Source organism: Podarcis cretensis (assembly GCF_951804945.1).
Source record: "Podarcis cretensis genome assembly, chromosome: 15".
Lineage (NCBI taxonomy): Eukaryota > Metazoa > Chordata > Lepidosauria > Squamata > Lacertidae > Podarcis > Podarcis cretensis.
The window spans coordinates 25743011-25760476 of record NC_137185.1 but is presented as its reverse complement, the minus strand read 5'-3'; the positions used below and the strand labels follow the sequence as shown (position 1 = coordinate 25760476).

The following is a 17466-nucleotide window of genomic DNA, read 5'->3' as shown; positions in this document are numbered from 1 at the left end:
AATTTTGGGATTTGGGATTTGGATAGTTACAATGGAATGGTCTCAGTGGAGGGGTGCACATTTTTATTCTTATTTATTTATGATTATTACTTTGTCAAAATAAAATAATAAAAAAGAAAGGAGCAAAAGCAAGCTGCAGTAGGGAAACTCCATGTTTCAGCCATACACCACTTCTGCATCTTTTAGCAGAAGCAGCTGGCAAGTTAAAGCAATTATTTTGCCACTGTAAGGATTGGAAACTTTTTATTTAATAATAAAGAATGAAAACCAGAGCTCTCCACTTCTGGATTCTAAACTATGCACTGTATACAAAGGAAAGGAACAATATGCAGATCTGTCACCAAGACAGATTACAATAACTCAAACAGGTCAAGATTCTGCATTCTAGCATGATATTCTATGAGACCTTGAAATAAGGAACGATATGTAGCTTTGATAAGAAGCAATACAATTTTAAGACTCTTATTCTTAAAGCATTTAAGGTAAACATTTAAGCCTCAATATAAGAACAACCGTTGCCTCAGAAATATGTAAAATAATTGTTGCACACTGGATAAAGATTTACAGACAACTTTTTATCATGTACTAAGTATGAGTTCAATGTATGAGTTCAATACCCTACAGGATACAGAAAAGAATGTTCGCAACATGGATGCTGCTACGCCAATCCTCTCCAAAAAACAGACTGCATAATGCTTGTTTACTGATGCATATCTTTAAATGGCCCCCAAACGCAATATTGTGAACATGATAGCATGTCAAAGTTCCTCTGCTGTAGCATCCAATAACTTAACATGATGTGGGGTGGTATATGAAGTGAAGCCAAATCAAAAGTATTAGTATAATGCTGCCCTCCCCAATCTAGTGCTTTCCTAGTGATGGGCTAGAGTCCCACGGGTCAGCAAACTTTTTCAGCAGGGGGCCAGTCCACTGTCCCTCAGACCTTGTGGGGGGCCGGACTATATTTTTTTTTGGGGGGGGATGACGAATTCCTATGCCCCACAAATAATTCAGAGATGCATTTTAAGTAAAAGGACACATTCTACTCATATAAAAACACGCCGATTCCCAGACTGTCCGTGGGCTGGATTTAGAGGGCAATTGGGCCAGATCCGGCCCCCAGGCCTTAGTTTGCCTACCCATGGGCTAGACTGATGGGACCTGTAGTTCAAAACCCCTGTATATGGAAGGCTGCACTAATGAGTGCAGAAGGCCATGCTCAACATCTTGATGTTGACATATAAAGCCCTGAACAACTTGGGATCAGGTTCCTGAAAGACCACCTGTGCCTGTAGAGAACTGTAAGATCACTTAGACCATATGGATAAATTCCACACGTGGCACCGCAGCCTACAGAATATCACAGGGTATACTGAAAACATACATGGTTTGTTGTTGTCCCTGTATTATAGAATGCCATTCCCTCGACCACATGTGAAACGTTCAGACATTATGCAAAGATTTATCTTTCTATCCAGGCTTTCCTTGACATTCCCTGAATTCGTGTTTTACTTGTGGCGACTTCCGGGTTGGTGCCTCCGGTAATGGCTGAATTCCTCTGATCGGGAGGAATTTGCCCCATGGGAATTTGGGTCTGGCCGCCACGGCGAAGGTGGAGACCCACAAAAAATCACAGGTGGGAGAAGCCTGTGAGCGTGGGATTCGGCGGGCACCTTTTGCGCCTCCCCTACTCATGGGGAAACCCGGTTTCAGGGGTCCGGAGCGACTTGGGGTGAGTGGCACGGTGCTTCGAATCGTCTGCTTCTTCCACGGAGTGAAGCCGCATAGCTGTTGCCGGAGAGCGCTGACTTTTTCCTGTGGACAATTTGATTTTAAAGTAATTACCCATGAGTAGAGCTGAAGCGGGAGAATTGGATTTCTAAAAGTTTAATTTGGTATCGTAACGGGGAGGTTCAATACAGGAAGTCCGCCTTCCCCTTTTGTAAATAGACTGAAGCATTGAGGCTGCAAGCTGAAGCATTGGAAATCCTATTGTAAAGGACTAAATTTCCATCGGTAAAGAACATTAACCCCCCCCCTTGGAGGCAGGAGAAGAGGGGGGGGAGTTGTGAACTGAATATGCCTGCGGGAGAGAGCGAAGAGAGTTAAAATACCGCCGCTCAGACCCTGGAAATGGGCTGCTAGCAGGACTGACGTTCTTTGGAAGGCTCACTGACAGCGATTAGAACGCTCATTGACAGCTAGCTAATAAGAGAAACATATTGTTTCTACTGTCTCCGTCTGCTTTTAAAAAGGAGTAAAAGTAACTGAAAATTGAAACTAACTTCATTGTTTGAGCTGTGTTTAAAAGAGGACATTATTGACTAATATAAACAGAAACTGTTTCCCCCTAGAGGAAGCTTTTGAAACTGTTGCAAGAGCTGGGCTGGGGAATTTCCAGCTGCAAGATAAAAAGCTGTGAGACTCTGGGACTGACCTTGAATCGGTTAAGTGTTATGGCAAATGGAAAGGAAAAAACGGACTAGTCAATTCCTGAAAAAACATTAAGGTCTCGGAGGACTTGGCAGCAATCTAGGAGAGCCTCAATATCAGGCCCCCCTGCTTCTTCCGCTATTGCTTTTGTAATAGTATATTCAAATTCAAGAGGAATGTCGACAGAAGAGGCCTTAGCGGTTGCATTAAGTAAGATAAGTGATTCACTGGAACAGCTTAACAAGAAAATAGATGTGACAAAGGCGAAAGTGGACGCTGCAACTATTAAAATTGACTTAAATACAGAAAGTATAAATAATCTGGGACCAAAGGTGAATATCAATACAGAAACAATCCAGAAATTGATACAGGAATCTACTTTGATACGGCAGACTGCGGAGGAGGCTAGGGAGAAAGCCGTTGCTGCTGAATGCAAAGTAACACAATTGGTGAGAGAGAGAGTCCCAGCCTTACAGAGGCAACTTGATGACCATAAGTCGACACCTGCTATGATTGAATTTAAAGAAAAACAGACGAATTTGAGGATCAGAGCCCTACCTGAAGTGGAGAAGGAAAGTTTGATAGACTTCTTCACACAGGAATTTTCTGATTTTTGGGACTTGGATCTGGGTCAAGAAGAGTTTAAAACTGTGAGGGCCTTCAGATTTGGAAGCAGAGGGAAAAAAGAGAAGAACAGAATAAGAGACTGTTGGCACTATCAGAAGAACCTAGAAGTACAACAGCCAAGAGTGGAAATTTTTAAAGACGTCCCGAAATACCTTTTGGATCTTAGGTCTAACTACGGAGATTTGGTTGCCCTGCTGAGAAGGAATAAAATCATCTTTAGGTGGGAGTTTCCCCAAGGTCTATTCTTCAGCTTTAAAGGAAGGAAAATAAAAATAAGATCAGTAGAAGACAAAGTAAAGTTTTTGTATAAATACGAAGAAGATCTGCAGAAGGGACTTGGAAAAGAGCTAAGAGCATCGGACAGAAGATCACCAGGTTGATGGACTATATGGAATTGGCGGAAATGACTGGCAGAATCCGAGACCAGGGAGAAGAGTCGATGGAGGAAGATTGGAAAAAAGTTTAAAGACTATTTATAGAAATATTGTAAAATTAATGAATGTTAGAAAAATGTTGGAATGAAGTTATATGGCTTTAGTAGAAATGTTATAAGGAATTAGGTATAAATAGATTATTAGAGTATTAAAGGAAAAATAAGGTTAGAATATGTTAAGATAATTATAGGTCAGAAAATAGAGGAAGATGGAAAGGAATTGCTGAAACAATTAATAGAAGTGGAATACAAAAAGGGAGGTGTGAGGAGGTCGTTGAAACAAGTGAATGAAAGATAAGATACTGAAATTGTATGATGTGTGTTAAACTGTTTTTGTTTTGTTTTGTTTTGTTTATTGCATTAGTGTTGTGTAATCTTTTTATATTGTATTGTATTGTCTTCTTTTTTTCTTTTTTTCTTTTTTCTTTCCTTTTTTGTAGTGTTTAAAAGTAATAAATATTATTTTAAAAAAATGAATTCGTGTTTTACTTGTTTTCATATGTTTTTACATTGGGGTTTTATTAGCATTGTTTTACTGATATTGTTTGTTTTTAGATTGTACACGACTTACAATTTTTTGAAACGTTAAGTAGTTTATACATGTTTTTAAATAAAACAAATGCATAAGTAATGAATAATCTATGTTAAGGGGTGACGGGTGTCTTCTAAGAGGTCTCATGTTCTTAACAAATCTGGTTTCCCATTTTAACATGTTCTATTTTCCCATAAGTGATACAATCCACAAACTGAAATTATCAGGGTTGAGAGGATGCTGGGAAGGCTGCCCGTGTCCTACATCAGAAGCATGGGGGAAGGGGAGAGTGGGGAGAAGTAAACCAACCCTCTACACTACAAAGAGAGAGATAATCCTTCTGAATAATATTGATAGCAACGTGGAGGGGGAGGTGCACACAGGACTTAATCCCTTCAATGCCCTGTTTAAATCATGAAACAGGAGAAGCAGCAGATCAGGCAATAGCTCTTATCAGGCAATAGCATCTGGGGGTGGATGAGCTTTTTGAGCTTCACTCACAGCTCTTTTTCCAGGTTCAGAAAAGGTGAGCCAAACTGCTGTCTTAGACATGGAGCAAGCCCTGCGCAACTTGCCACTTGATGGCGAGAACTAATTATCAAGTGATTGTTCCTTTTTCAAAAATGTGATCATACACAGAAGCTTTGGTGGCTGGTACCACCGTGGTTTGAATCCCCGTGACGGGGTGAGCTCCCGTTGCTCAGTCCCTGCTCCTGCCAACCTAGCAGTTCGAAAGTACGTCCAAGTGCAAGTAGATAAATAGGTACTGCTCTGGCGGGAAGGTAAACAGTGTTTCCATGCGCTGCTCTGGTTCACCAGAAGCGGCTTAGTCATGCTGGCCACATGACCTGGAAGTTGTACGCTGGCTCCCTCGGCCAATAAAGCGAGATGAGCGCTGCAACCCCAGAGCCGGCCAAGACTGGACCTAATGGTTAGGGGTCCCTTTACCTTTACCTTTACCACTATTGGGATGGGCAGGGTGGGAAGTGGGGACCCCAACAGCAGGCGTCGGCAGAGCCAACTAATTCTAGTTTTGTCCCCCATCCTCCTCCTGCCAAGTTCTACAAGGGCAACACTGGGACTAAGGGGAGGAAACTGACAGGCACTGCCATCTCCTGGGCTGGTTTTTATGTAAGAAAGCAGGCAAGTAGGGTCTGGCTGAGGACAGACAAAAGCTGCCCTAGTAGACCAGCCTCTGCTGCACAGAAGGCAAGTTTCCTTGCCATTCGCCTGGATGTTCTCATACACAAGCACCATTGAAATGAATGGGAAGCCCCTATTTATTTCAGTGGGCCTTGTGCAGGAGAACTTCCTTTAACTGTGCCCTTCCACCACAACAATTCACAAAGGACTGGGCTTGATTTCAGGGCATCTGATGGGGAGAAATTATGTTCTGAAAGGCACCTGCAAGTTCCAAAGATCTCCTCCTAAAAGACTTGCGCTTCAGAGCTGTTGATCATGGCAGCTGTTCAGATATTCCCACAGGATCTGCATCAGCTGTTATACCAAACCTAGCTTCCACCGAGCATTAATGAGGTTTGGCTCATGGGGAGCTTGGTTTTATTGATAAATGTGGAAACCCCAGAGGCAGAAGCCAGATGTTTAATTATTAATAAGATGGGGACATGTGGCTGAGAACAGCGGTTGGTCCAAAGACCTTCTCTCATGGTGAGAGCATGGCTACAAAGGGCTTCCTGCTCCAAGCCTATCCATGTGGACCAAACTCAATCATGTGACATAATGCAGAGGTCATGACCCAGTGGGAGCTTCCTGTGCCTACTGATTTGACACAATCAGGCACTCAGAAATGTCCCCTTCCACCCTCTACTTGGAGCAACTGTACAGACTAAACATCCAAAGCCACCTCAAATTATAACAAGCCTGGCTCATTCCAACACCTTGTTCTCTACTCTGACTTGACAGTGGATCTTCAAGGTATCAAGCAAAGGTCTTTCCAAGCACTTCAACCAAAAGTCCTATTAAAACAGGAGAGGCCAGAGATAAAGCCTGGGACTTTCCATGTGCAAATCATGTGCATAATATCACTGACCTATCCTTGCCTGCAAACAAAAAATCATTCATACACGTATAGCCCTTTGTGAACCAGTAGAGGTCCAAATTAGCCACATGGACCAACACGCCCTCCCTCGATGTACCACAGGGAGCAAATGCATTTGAAACAACACACCAATTCCCTAAAATTTCGGGATGTGGATGTGCCCCATCCTACAGACCAAAAGGCAAGAAAATATTTCGCCTGACCAAAGCAGCGGATGCTGCCAGCTGCTCTGGATAGCTTATTCTGCCTGCTAAGTTACAGCAGACAATGTAGCCTTTCATTCGGGCTCCAGAAGTCATAATAAATGAGCTCACAGGAGAGAGACTACTCTGGCCTGTCTGGGTCGCAGATTTGCTGTTGACAGAAGTGGGGTGGGGAGGGGTAATAACATCATCTGAAGTACTAATCCCCAGTTCAAACACAGGGCCCCATATGGCACTGTTGACTGGAAAAAAATTATAAAACAGGAATTGGAGTCAACTGCAGCACAATACTAAGTGCATGGCACTTCACAAAGGAGGCAGGAGGAGGATGGGGGACAAAACAGAAACCTCTGTCTCTGCTCCTGCCAACCTAGCAGTTCGAAAGCACGTCAAATTGCAAGTAGATAAATAGGTACGGCTCTGGCAGGAAGGTAAACGGCATTTCCGTCCGCTGCTCTGGTCCGCCAGAAGCGGCTTAGTCATGCTGGCCACATGACCCGGAAGCTATACGCCGGCTCCCTCGGCCAATAAAGCGAGATGAGCGCTGCAACCCCAGTCACGACTGGACCTAATGATCAGGGGTCCCTTTACCTTTATCATCAGTATAGATAAGAAAGACACATTAAATGAGTGCAAGGACACATCATGGCCAGGCAAAAAAACTCAAGGAGGGTATGAAGCATAAGGATGCTATAGACCAGCCTTTCTCAACCTGTGGGTCTCCAGATGTTGCTGAACTACAACACCCATCACCCCTAGCTAGCAAGGCTCAGGGATGATGGGACTTGTAGTCCAACAGCATCTGGGGACCCACAGGTTGAGAACTGCTGCATAGACCATGGGTAGGCAAACCAAGGCCCGGGGGCCGGATCACCTTCTAAATCTGGCCCGCGGAGTGTCCGTAAATCAGCGTATTTTTACATGAGTAGAATGTGTGCTTTTATTTAAAATGCATCTCTGGGTTATTTGTGGGGCCTGCCTGGTGTTTTTACATGAGTAGAATGTGTGCTTTTATTTAAAATGCATATCTGGGTTATTTGTGGCGCATAGGAATTTGTTCATTCCCCCCCCCAAAAAAAATATAGTCCAACCCCCCCACAAGGTCTGAGGGACAGTGGACTGGCCCCCTACTGAAAAGGTTTGTTGACCCCTGCTATAGACCAATGGGCCCTGTGCTGCTGTAACATTAGGTCAGGAGTGGCTAACCTGCATCCTCTAGAAGTTGCGGGACAACAACTGCCATCATTCCTGACCACTGGTCATGATGGTTGGGGCTAATGTGAGCTGGTACTGTATTAGGTGTTCCAAGAATGGGAGAAACTGATTTAATTGTCGGAAGGCTACAATGGCCTGAGTGCCAGTCCTCCATTGCCTTAACTGGTACTCAAGAATGGTGCCATGCGATAGGAAGAAAAGGTTCTCTGACTACTTCCTGCACTTTTGTAGCAGGGGCAGAAATATTTAATCATCCAGTGGATTTTGGTGTGGTGTATACCCAGCTTCCACAGCAGAAAAATTGGAAGGTGGGGGACTCTCCTACTTCAGAGGTTTTTAAGCACAGGTTGGATGGCTGTCTGTTAGTTGAGATTCCTGCATTGCAGGGAGTTGGATGAGATGACCCTCAGATTCCCTTGCAATTCTGTGATTCCATGTTCCATCCCTGTGTTTGGAATAGTTTATAATGCAGTACTATTAATCAAGCACACTGTTAACAAAGGACTGCAAATCCGAATTAAAAGATCAAATATAGGCACCTTAGAAAAAATAAACACCGCCACATATTTTAAGAGTGAAAATAATCTCTCCCAGACTTTGTACTAGAGATAAGTAAACCCTTTTATCAATTTCCTGCACACATACAAAAACCCCAAATGGGAAATCTCCTGAGCCACCTTCTTAATGCTTGAGGAATCATACAGTTCAAGAGAGCGATGAAAAAATAAAGGGCAGTCTAAATATTTCCCAAATGCACCCAGATATAATATTAGCTGTAAGTCAGGGAACTGCAATACAAAGCTGCTCATTATTTAAAAAGTAAAGCAAGTTGCAGCTGTTCTCCCCATCCCTGATTGGATTGCAGACTGCAGGCTTTTAAAATCCAACATAAGGTCCACATCTACCTCCTTACAACACCCACCCACATCGGGACTCTCTACCCCATTGTCTGGCATTAGCTATAAGCTATGAGACACTATTACACAAGACTCCAAATGTTCAGCTTAAAGTGTTCCTGCAAAAATTGTCATTATCTTAAAACAGCCACAGGTGAATACAAATGAATACAGACAACCAAGTGTTCTGTGGGAGCTGTTTTGTACAGACTGGCCACCCATGACCTTCAAAACAAAATTTACAATTGGTTGAGAACAGTGACCCCTGGTGGCCAATTTCAACAAAACATGTGCATCTCCCTGCCTAGGCAAAAGCTTTATTTGATAGTTATTATTACTCCATGTTTAACATGTTTTAGTACTTACCCCTTCTTACAAAAGTACATCTACCCTTGGGTATTGACAAACATACCCTGGTCTTCCAATCTGACATGGAACTTGTGTTTCCTTTCAACAATGTAAACCAATCTGGGGGTGGGAGGGGTGTTAAGTAAGTTGTAAGTTTAAAAGAAACCTTACATAGCGCCCACATCTGTTAGTTTATTAGAAATATAAGTTAACCTGGAAGTAATTCTCACAAAAAATTATGTTCTCTCTCCCATAAGGAAAATCTTGAGTTAATTCTCAAGTACAGAATTGTGTTTCTAGGTCCAATGCAGTGGTTCCCAAGGTGGGTGGTACCATCCCCTGGGGGGCAGTGGGATGGGCATAGCTGTCAACCATCCCTTATTTGGTGGGAAACTCCCTTATCCCAGCGCCGTGTCCCACTGCTGTCCCTTATTGATGATGTCTCTTAAATATCCCAGGGGTTTCAAAGGAAGCAGCTCCTCTCCCTCCCTCCCTGCCGGCCAGGGAGGAGGGAGGCTCCAACTGTGTTGCTTGGCTGCGTTGCTCACCCAATAAGGAGTCTAAGAACGACTGGGGGGGTGGAGCTTGCATGCCTTGTGCCGATCAAATCGGCCGCGTTGCCTGGGGACTCGCCTTTGCTCAGCGCTTCCCAGCAGAGAGGTGACGGTGGTTTTCCTTGCTGCATCCCCTTTGCCGGGTTGCTGCGCTGTGGGAACCACTGCTTGAGGCTTCGTTTGGCTGCTGGCTGGGCTTTCTGCCTTTGGCTTGGAGGGGCTCAGAAGTTGAACATACCTGTGCTTGGAAAATCCCTTATTTTGGCTGCTGGTCCCTTATTTTCAAATCTGTAAGTTGACAGCTATGGGGATGGGGGGAATGCTAAGAGGCGCTTAAGCAGGGGCATGCTGGCGGTGTAAATGACTTATCAGCCTTTGAAACCCTGACATCACTGGATCAAGTTCATCTCTTTTGTTGAATTAATTAAACTAAACAGTTTTGACTGGATCTTGAATAAACGTGTAACTAATTGTTACTGCTTTGAATGTTATTGCAATTGTTATATTCCTTGGTGGGTTGTGCAAACCGCTATTCTGAATAATGCTTTTTATAGAGCATGGTAGAGGGTGCTGGGGATGGGTTTATGGAACCAAGGGGACAGTGGTCTGGAAAGGTTTGGGAGCCACTGGTCTAAGGCAGCAATCTACCTCTTATAGAAGTCGGCGGGGGAAACTCACATTGATGGTAACAGAGCTAAGATGCAAGTTGCCTGGAGCGGATAATACAAATTTCTACCTATCCAATATACTAGGCTGAAGCGCTAACATTTCAGGCTGTGGCAGAGTCTGCTGCTAACATCATTATCCAACAATGGATGAAGGCTACTACTGTGTGTTCAGCAAACTGAAACAGGACAAAGTATATGAACCGCTTAATCCTCTATGGCCTATTTAGTGACCGTAATATAACATGCCATTGTAAGAGCTTCAGAACTGTGCTCCTGGATCAGACCAGACCTATCTAATCTGGCGCTCTTATTTCCAACATTGGCCAACTAGATATCTCTGGGTGCTCTTCAGCAAGGCATTGCTGTTTCATTTGCCCCCAGCATCTGGAATTGAAAAGTACTAACTTGGCAAATCTTGTTTGATTTTCACAGCTGTTAACAGACCAATCCTCCATGAGAATCCTATGTACCAAGCAGTAGTTTAAGGAGAGGGTCTCAAATTCATCTGCCATTATCAATATCCTCCGATGGCAACAGCGGGCATAGCTCTCCTGGCGAAGGGCTCATAGCTCAGTGGCAGAACATCTGCCTTACACGCAGAAGGACCTGGGTTCAATCCCAGGTAAGGCTGGGAGAGACTTCTCACTGAAACTCTCAAGAACTGCTACCTGTCAATGCATACAACACTGAGCTAGAAGGACCAATGGTCTTTCTATGATAGCATTCACTATGTGCCAGGTTTGGACACCATGGGACACCAAGGTTTCCTCTATGTACACAAGCCTTCATGAGCCTCAAGCAAGCTCAAATGCTCCCCACTCCATTCCATCTTGTGAGGCCACAAGAAAATTGGAAGGTTTTGCTTCTGTTTCAAAATAACAAAGTGCATTTTTAAAAAAATGGGGGGAGGTTTTGATGGTTTCTTTAAACTGTGATATCCAAACAGGCTAGGATTCAAAGCCACAATTTTATCCTGACTCATTTGAACAAATCATATTTGAAACTAACCAAGTTCAGAAGTAAAAGGAAACTATGGCTTGTTGAAAACTGAAATTAAAAAGCTCCTCTTTATGGCCATACAAGCAGGGAGGGAGGAGTGCACGAGCCCAAGGCTTGTGCACGTAGCAGGAAACTCTGGTATTCCATTACATCTAAACCGGTCCTACGTTAGCATTCAGTTTCAGAGATAACTGTATTTTGTGGCCAGTTTATTACAGAGGCTGCATTTGCATGTCATGCTAAGTCATGATGTAGACAAGCAGGAACAAGCATCACATGGTCAGGAGGAGGAGTTTTTTATTTTGCTTGTAACTAACACTTCTATGGTTAATTTCAAACAAGCCAACGTCAACCTCTGGTTCTGAAGCAGGCTTGTTGAAACTAACCATAACTTTAACCTCAATTTCAGGTCTGGGCCACATGGCAAACTGCAGTTAACTAAAAACAGAAGCAAGCACTTACAAGCTACTACCCCTTGGCCATGTGGAAGGACAAGAGAGGGCAGGGGCACACAAGCCCAAGGCTGACTGCAGCTTGCTTCTGCTCATGCATGTCAAATTAAAGAATTTAGCACATTTAGCATGACGTGTGAATGCAGCCAGTCAGAGAGTCAGGAAAGGCTACAATCAGCAGTTTGCCCCATTTAAGTTTCTAATGCCATAGTCAAATACCACAAAACGAAAAAAGATGCAAGGAAAGCAGGTGTTCTTGGAAAAATATGGATTTAGAAATCCTTGAAAGATATGAGAAGCAGTTCTATGCTACACCTATCCATAAGCTTATGCCATTGTGCTGCTGCAAAGTCTCTGCTGCTCTGCTTTTACTGATTTGTCATTTATTAGGTTTTTTTAATGTTAGTTTTTGGTGGGTTTTATACAGGATTATTATTGTTGTAAGCTGCCTTGAGAAACTTAACACAGAATATACATTTTTAACGCAGTTTAATACACTATTCTGTTAAGCCTACTTGAACATTAGGAACATCAAAATAAATTTTCTTATATAAGGTGTGGCATAAAACTTCATGTATATCTGAAAGGATGATCCTATAGCAAATGTATAGTCCAATAAATACTTTCAAATATAATTGCATTATTTAAAATACTGCACAATGTTTTGCACTAATAGGAACATAGAAACTGCCTAACACCAATCAGACCACTTGTCAACTGCGAACTGGTACCCTCCAGATGAAGTGGATTACAATTCTCATCAGCCCCAGGCAGCATGGCCAATGGTCAGGGATGATGGGAACTGTAGTTCCAAAACATCTGGAGGGCTCCAAGCTGGAGAAATACCGTAAATGACTGGCAGTATCTCTTCTGGGATTCAGACAGAGTCCTGTGAAGAGATACTGGAGATTGAACCCAGGACACTTTGCAAAACACACGAGCTGTACAACTGAGCCACATCCTTGCTTTCATTACTATATATTCTGAAAATGAAAATTACAGGTTATCCTATGTACAGTGGTACCTCGGGTTACATACGCTTCAGGTTACACACTCCGCTAACCCAGAAATAGTGCTTCAGGTTAAGAACTTTGCTTCAGGATAAGAACAGAAACTGGGCTCCAGAGGCGCAGCAGCAGCAGGAGGCCCCATTAGCTAAAGTGGTGCTTCAGGTTAAGAACAGTTTCACGTTAAGAACAGACCTCCGGAACGAATTAAGTACTTAACCCGAGGTACCACTGTAAACTATAAGTGATTTTTGTGGAAATTAGTTCAATGTTAAGGCCGTGTTCTACTTACCTCTGCTACACTATCTCATTACAAAGATGTCAGCGGTAAATGACCAAACAAGGCAAGAATAATCTCTGTCATTTGGGGGAAGGAGTTCTCATTTGTACTCTTCAAACATTTCATTTTCTCCTCAGTTTGTCAAAAATAATTGCCAGAACACTTACCGAAGTTTCAGCTGGCTGCGATGGATTACGAGACCCTACTTCCAAAAGGGTCCCCATGTTTGTCCTTAGGAAACTGAGTCAGGAAGGCAGAAACACAGCTTTTGGAAAGGAGCGATGATACTGCAACAGCAAACGATAGTTCATTTTCAGTCTTTAAAGGAGAGGTCTTCTCTTACAACCTGCAGCAAGTAATAGGAAGAAAAGGGAATAACAACTAATGAAATGAAATTGGATATGCCGTTAAAATAACAGAGCGTGCCTATAAATATGAAGTGCTCCATTCTTCCGCAGCATACCTCCACCCTACACTTCAAGCCCACTTCAAGTCCAGATTTGGTACATCTGGCACCAATGATTAATGAGAACAATTAATAATGAAGAGTAGATGGGAATGCAAAGTGATCACTGTCTACCTCCACAACAGAAGACTTAATAACATTCAGAGTAACATATGTTTGAGGGGATTCCTCCACCACTTTAATCGGGCTCATACTCTTGAAAATTTGTTATTTCATAGCACAGTTTTACTGACATTGTGCTTTTTCTCCTTTTAGCATGCCGAATCATTTAGAAATAATAGAGATATGGCTTTTCTGTCATTCCCCCCCCCCACTGCACGTATGTGAAATAAAAATTCTCAGTACACATCACTGACTGGGAGGACTAAACCAGAAGCGTTAGTTATTTCAGGCTCGTTTCTCTAACTCCCATGCACATTGCACAACCTCCAATAGTTAATCAGAAGAAGAGCCTGATCCTAAGTGTGTTTACTCAGGAGTAATAGCTGTACAACCTGTTATTGAGCATTCATTCTGCCTTGTTTGCACAGTTTGTGGGGAAGTTAGATGATGTCACTTGGTTTTTTGAACATTAATTCTTATTTGTTTGTGGGAAGGTTAAATGACGTCAAGTCAAAAACTTTCCAGTACATTTTCTCATTTCCTTAACATATAAAGTCGTTTTTGAAAAAGCTGATTTGTTACACAAGTGCTCCAAATCAACTTTAATTTCTGGCATGTGATTGAATCCCACTCAAAAACCACTATGGTCTGAGAGTGCCCTATGGAATGTGTTACAATTTCAGTCCTTTAAAAGACAGCGGTTCTATCCACACACACAAAAACGTGGCAACCCAAAATGGTACACGCTGGCATGCACAAACACATACAGATTTGTTGCTTTCAAATTCCCAACAATACCCACGCAATTTTTTTCGTTTTATTTTTTTAAATTACTAGTTCCTTTTGAGCTGTTCCTACCTTAAAAGGTGGCACAGAAATGCATATAGATTTAAAAATATATATATATATATACAATTCAGGGTACAGTTCTTGGGACTGGGAGCAAGTCTCACTAAATGAAAACCTACTTCTGAGTAGGCATACCTAAGATCGCCCTGTAAATAAAACAAGTGATTTTGGGTGAGGGAAACAATCCCCTACAGCACCCCCAACTCGGTTTTGGTTACCAAAACTAACACGGGTAAATATTAGCTGAAGCCAAGCGCTTCTGGAGTTTCTGGAGATTATATATATATATATATATATATATATATATATATATATATATATATATTCCCTTCCCATATATATATATATATATATATATATTCCCTTCCCATATATATATATATATATATATATATTCCCTTCGGAACTGCGTAACCCCCTTTCTCCTTTCCCACCAGAGTCGAGGAAGAAAGTTGCTTTGCAAGGAGCAAGGAGGTGCCTATATACTTGGGGACTGGGGCGATGCCTGAGAGGGGGGCTTATACCCGTCACGGCTACCTTACCCACTTTAAGGAACCAGCAGCGGTCGCCCTTGGGATCCACCTCCTCTCCATTGCGCCCCATGCGACCTCCTTCCCGCCCAGGTTTCTTCCCGGGAAAGGTGCTGGGCGCGCGCTGCAGGCCGCCCTTCGCTCCCAGGTAGCAGCGCCGGCGCGTTCTCGTCGCCATGGAGACGGGAGACAGCCGCGGCCTAGTCCCCCGTTTCCTCCGCCCCTCCTCCTCTCCCCCTTCACTCTGGGAGGGAAATAAATTGGTGCGTCTGATCAGGCTCTGACCTATTTCCAAAAGCTTTCTTTCTCTGCGGGGGAAAAAAGTTGTTTCTTCCATTTATATTCATTTTGGGTTTTATCCATTGCTCATTTACAGTTCCGGCTTTACGCGTAAGCTAAACACGCTATAGCTTAGGGCCCCGCTCTCTTGGGGGCCCCCCAAAAAATTAAAGGAAAAAAACTGGGTGTACATTTCCAAACTATAAGATAAAAAAAAAACCTTAATGCAGCAACAGTGTTTTGTGTTGTGTAGGTTCCTATGATGTAAGTAATGGGCCCCGCCTGCTCCCTAAAATATCACTGGTTTGTATTTCACTATTAATATACTTCTTCTTAATTGTATTTCAGTTTAGCAATTACTTTGATAAAATGCATATTTTGTTATGTGCAAATGGCTTTAGATAGGTCCATAAATTACAATATAGCATATATTCAACACAAAAAACCAACAATTTGTTGTTGACGAAGGACAGCTGGACATATAAATGGCCCCATTACCTTCAGTAGCTTAGGGCCTCATCAAACTTAAATCCGGCCCTGCTCATTTAAATGACACCCATTCATTCCAATGCATTTGCTCTGAGTTGGACCCTTGGACACATCACTGTAACCTTGGCTGCAAATAGTACAAATTCTAAGTGTTGTAGTGAAGGAGGTGAGGACAGGTGACCCCACCTATGCCCAAAGTCACCCCCCCCCCTCAATAATCACCCCAGGCCTCAAAACTGTCCAAAATACCTTTTGTCTTCTAAAAATTCACAGCTAAAGGTTTCCTCTGCTAAGATGCTGTGCAAGGGCAAACCGTTACTTTTATCAGTAGGAGAGAGCTTCAAAAGGGCTAATGAATAGGCTCTGTTCAGGGCAGGCCTGAGAACTGACTTTTATCTCATTCAGTAGCAACATCTTTGGACATGCTGAACCGCTCTCATTCCCCTTTCCTGGGAAGAGTCCAAAAGAGTCCCAAGACAGCAGCTTTCTGTTCATGCTCAGGGGAACTCGAGGCAGGACTTCAGAAGAGGAGGAGAAAGGGGAGGGAACTGAAAGGGGAATATATACTCTGTGCAAATGACTGTGAACTCGTGTTTGTTTGTGAACTATCACACTTTCTCCTTCTACCAGTTCATGGATGGTAGAAATAAAGCTTTTTCTCCGAAACTATTCCTTGAGTGTCTGTTGACTCCCATTTTCCCTTTCCCGGGCGCAATATTTTTCCCACCCGAGGGCAAAGCCTCATAGGGCTACAATAGCTTGGCAGGTAGAGCACATGCTTTGTGCTATAGGTCTTAAATATAGAATCAATGTTGATAATTGCACAAGGTAAACACACATACAAATATAAACCAAATGTCTAAAATAGTACAGGAGAGCAATCCAAAAGCCATCTTGGCTCTTCTAAAGATTCTTAAATATTTCCTCTGCCTCCTTCATCCCCCTTGCCTGAGAACAGGTAGGCAGATTGCAATCCAGGGAAGCACCTGAAGGAATTCCTCTCCTATATCTATTAACCTCCTTTGTATGAATTGTCATTGTTTGCCCAGATGCTCTGCACTGAGGGATGTCTGATGCATAGCTGTCAACTTTCAGATTTAAAAATAAGGGATCAGCAGCCTCACCTGTCCCGGAGACAGTCTATGGGATATCTAACAATCCGGGATAGCAGCGGGAAGCAGCAGGAAATGGCGCTGGAATAAGGGAATTTCCCGCAAAAAAACGGAAGGTTAACAGCTATGGTCTGATGGGCAACCTGATGGGTCTTATCAAATGCTAATGTTTTGTGTAAACTGTGTTTGGAACTATGTGAAACTTGCTAAATCCTCGGGAATATCACCCCTTGTCCTGCCTGAGCCACAGTAACCCCACCTTTCGTTTGATCTAATTTCTGACTATTTGTAGAGGGGTTTTCCTTCTCCAATTTGGTGGTTTAGAATAAATTCTATTTGGCTCTTCCTACAACACCAAAATGCAAACCCTTAAAAGAGATGATTATTCTCATTCTCGGTCTCTTTTGCCTCCTTTGCTGGAAAATAAAGATCTGCCTCGCTTTCACTGCATCCTGCCTCCATCTCTGACTGACCATGGACTTAGGGGACTCAATCCCTTGGGGAGTTGGGCAGCAAAAGCCAACCCCCAACCCCCTATTTTTCTCTATTATTTGCATGCAGAAGGTCTCAGATTCCATTCCCAACATTCCCAGGATGGGCTAGGAAAAACTTTTGCCTGCAGTGTTGACAGTACTGGACAAGGTAGACCAGTGGTCTGACTAAGACAATTTACTGTATTATGTTCTAAGTGTGATCTTATGCTTGTCTACTCACAATCTTATTTCAGTGTATAGAGGATTGCAGCTTTTAAGAAATCAAAAAGAATCTGGGTACAATCCATGTGCAATATTATCTAGGAGTAAGCCCTGTTTAAACCAGTGGTGATTACTGATACTTAAGTACATACATATTATAGGATTGAAGCTATAATGTATACTATATACAGTTAGCTACCTGGCCCCACTGACCTTAGAGTTGTTTACGTCTTAGTAA

The 17466-nt window shown here is 42.9% G+C and overlaps 1 protein-coding gene across 3 annotated transcripts in view; it reads right to left on the bottom strand.

The window, feature by feature from the left end:
* The window catches only part of DIXDC1 (DIX domain containing 1), an 89343-nt gene extending 74536 nt beyond the window's left edge, over window positions 1–14807 (bottom strand). The window contains exons 1-2 of one of the 3 annotated variants that reach the window (XM_079954698.1): window positions 14666–14807; window positions 12874–13052 (exon numbers count right to left, since the gene is read on the bottom strand). In XM_079954698.1, coding sequence (XP_079810824.1) covers window positions 12874–12930 — 57 coding nt within the window. In that variant the 5' untranslated portion in view covers window positions 12931–13052; window positions 14666–14807. The remainder of the gene's footprint in view (window positions 1–12873; window positions 13053–14665) is intronic. The other 2 variants (XM_079954700.1, XM_079954699.1) reach the window with 2 other exon arrangements.
* Window positions 14808–17466: the final 2659 nt, after the last annotated feature.